The 3,437-nt window shown below is 39.2% G+C and overlaps 1 protein-coding gene across 1 annotated transcript in view; it reads right to left on the minus strand.

The window, feature by feature from the left end:
* LOC106871398 (solute carrier family 12 member 2) overlaps window positions 1–3,437 on the minus strand; it is a gene marked incomplete at its 3' end in the record, with an annotated part of 241,835 nt that overhangs the window by 3,197 nt on the left and 235,201 nt on the right. The window contains exons 9-12 of the mRNA XM_052970802.1: window positions 2,922–3,029; window positions 1,780–1,903; window positions 1,472–1,573; window positions 258–413 (exon numbers count right to left, since the gene is read on the minus strand). Coding sequence (XP_052826762.1) covers window positions 258–413; window positions 1,472–1,573; window positions 1,780–1,903; window positions 2,922–3,029 — 490 coding nt within the window. The remainder of the gene's footprint in view (window positions 1–257; window positions 414–1,471; window positions 1,574–1,779; window positions 1,904–2,921; window positions 3,030–3,437) is intronic.

Below are 3,437 nucleotides of genomic sequence, written 5' to 3' on the forward strand. Positions count from 1 at the left end.
AGAGGGGGGAGAGAGAGGGGGGAGAGAGAGAGAAACATGGTGAAGGTGGGCAATGGCGTGATACAAGGTAGTGTTAAATTGTGGCAAGGGACGATATTGAAAATGTGAGGTGGGTGCTGACAGAAGATGGCTCAAAGGAGAGAGGAAACTGGTATTACAAAAGTGAAGAGGATGAAATATGTGCATCAAATGATGGCCACAGTGTTGAATCCAAAAGATGAAAGTGAAATTAGTTCCGTCTTGAAAGAATAACTCACCTGGTTTTCTGTGATGCACATAAATATACAGTGACGCTATGACAGCAAATGTGAGTAAAGCAGTCCACCATTTAATGATGAACATCACAGCAATGCATAAAATGGCCCCTAAAAGACTAACCCACATGGAATAAAATTGGAATGCTGGTCTCCATCCTGCATGAAAGAAAAAAAGGAAAGAAATATAAGAACAGCAATAATAACAAGAATAATCCTTCCTACTATAGCCACAAGGCCAGGAATTCTGGAAGAGGGGCTAGCTGGTTACATCAACCCCAGGGCTAAACAAGTACTTATTTTATCAACCCTGTAAGGACAAAAGGCAAAATCTACCTCAGCAGAATTTGAACTCAGAACAAAAAGAATCACAAAATGTAGCTTAACATTTCGTCAAGCTTATTCTTTTGTTCTTTTATTGGTTTCATTCATTTGAGTGTGGCCATGCTGGAGCACCACCTTTAGTTGAATAAATCAACCCCAGGACTTATTCTTTGTAAGCTTAGTACGTATTCTATTGGGTTCTTTTGCCAAACTGCTAGATTATGGGGACATAAACACACCAACATTGGTTGTCAAGTGATGGTGGGGGGGACAAACAGACACACAAAAATATTTACATACATACATACATATATATATATAGATACATCTATGATGGGCTTCCTTTAGTTTGTGTCTACCGAATCCACTCACAAGGTTTCGGTCGGTTCAAGGCTATAGCTGATGACACTTGACCAAGGTGCCACGCAGTGGGACTGGACCCAGAACCATGTGGTTAGGAAGCAAGCTTCTTAGCACACAAACCACTCCTGCTAATGATTCTGCCAGCTGGCCATCTTTATATGAATATTATTTGTACAGCAGATCACAGGACCTTCTGAAGGGAACAGCTAACAAAAATATACCCTGAAGTTGGTCTTTTAGTAGTGTGAGCCAACAGATGATGAACCATGTGTCATGGTCTGCTTCTCAAAAAAGATGTTACCCATGCCTAATCTCAAAGATGCATTGCAGTGAGGGTAGAAATCTTTCACCGTGGCACTAGCAGAGAAAAATTAGGTTGCCTATGAATTGCTTACACTTATAGGCAACATAATTTATAAGAAATATTGTCAGGAAAGAGTTAATTAAAAAACAAGAATACCAGAATTATTTAAATGCTAGATTAATTATGTATTAATATGCAGGATTTATTTCAAGAGAATATTACATACCCGGAGAGTTAGCCAAAGAAGCATCAAAACAGGAATAATTGATGAGAGCATAAGACATGAGAAAAAAATTTGATATAATTGGAGCAATGGCATTTAGTTCACCTGAGGAGAGATTAGAAAGAAGAAAAAAAATTAGAGAAGGAAAATAAATAATATTATGTAACATAATAGATCATACACAGCAACAAGTGAAGAAAAGAGCAAATTTTATAGTTTATATAACTATTTAAATCAAAATATCTCCCATCCTGTTTTGCTTAATTAATTCAAGATGGCAGGAAGTATTAACAAATATCTGTATTACTCACCTATGCAAATAAAGGCAATCCCAATGAAATAGGCAAGAAAATATAGCCTTCGGGGATTGTCACCCTTACCGGCACCCTTAGCAAGAACATGGATTCCTGGGAAGATCCTATCCTTGCAAACAGCCTGAAAATGAAAATTTAATTTATAAATATATATATATATATATATATATATATATGTGCAGACTCACACACACACACACATAAAATGTGTGGGTGGGGTGCATGTTATAAACAGGTTGACTTTAGTTCATAATATTCCACAATATACAATATGTTTGCATGAAGCTTTCCCGTAATACTCCTTACATGTTGTTGTTGTCACTCCGTCGCTTACGACGTCGAGGGTTCCAGTTGATCCGATCAACGGAACAGCCTGCTCATGAAATTAACGTGCAAGTGGCTGAGCACTCCACAGACACGTGTACCTTTAACGTAGTTCTCGGGGATATTCAGCGTGACACAGTGTGACAAGGCTGGCCCTTTGAATTACAGGCACAACAGAAACAGGAAGTAAGAGTGAGAGAAAGTTGTGGTGGAAGAGTACAGCAGGGTTCGCCACCATCCCCTGCCGGAGCCTCATGGAGCTTTAGGTGTTTTCGTTCAATAAACACTCACAACGCCTGGTCTGGGAATCGAAACCACGATGCATATGGCATAGTGGTTAATCACATGCACATGGCATAGTGGTTAAGAGTGCAAGCTACTAACCCCAAGATTCCGAGTTCGGTTCCAGGCAGTGACCTGAACAACAACAATAATAATAATAATAACAACAACAACAACATCGAAAAATACCAAATACCTAAGCAATGAAAACCCAGGTTCGAAATTTTCCCAAGAAACCTGATGAAGGCTGGAGGGTATATCAGCCGAAACGTTGTGTTAACAACAAACAAGATGAAGACAAATATCTGTCAAATGTAAATAATGTAAACTCATATATGTTGTCTTTGACAGAACACACACACACACACACATGCACTTAGAACTGAACCCAAAACCGTATGGCTGGGAAGCAAACTCCTTAACCATTCAGCCATGCCTGCACTTTACTGCCAAACACAATATCATGTAATCCCAACATAAAACTTGATACAATTTCGATTCGGAAACAATATGGTGTCTAATACTTGACTGACCTGAAAGACTTTGGGAGCAGAGACGAGACTTGCAAGAGCTGAAGAAAGAGTTGCAGAGAAAATACCAGCTGTAACCAAGGGTCCAAATAATGCAATACGCTCCATTACCTGCAGTGAATGAGAAGAAAATCCATTAATTTATTTCAAGAATAAAAGAATAGTTATCATATATTTTGCATGTGTTAATTATCATTCATATACACAAATATATATGTCATCCCGATCAGCACTCCTACCACCATCATCACTAGGATTATCATCGTCACTCCCATCATTGCTATCATTATGATCATCACTATCACTGTCATCATGCTCTTTGTCATCATCATCACCACCACCACATCCATCATCATCATCATCATCACCACCACCACCACATCGATAATCATCATCACCACCACCACCAGCATCACCGCCACTACAATCACCACCACCACATCCATCATCATCATCACATCAGCATCATCACCAGCATCACTGCCACTACATCCATCATCATTATCATCACCACCAGCA

The sequence above is a fragment of the Octopus bimaculoides genome, chromosome 9, assembly GCF_001194135.2.
Source record: "Octopus bimaculoides isolate UCB-OBI-ISO-001 chromosome 9, ASM119413v2, whole genome shotgun sequence".
NCBI lineage: Eukaryota > Metazoa > Mollusca > Cephalopoda > Octopoda > Octopodidae > Octopus > Octopus bimaculoides.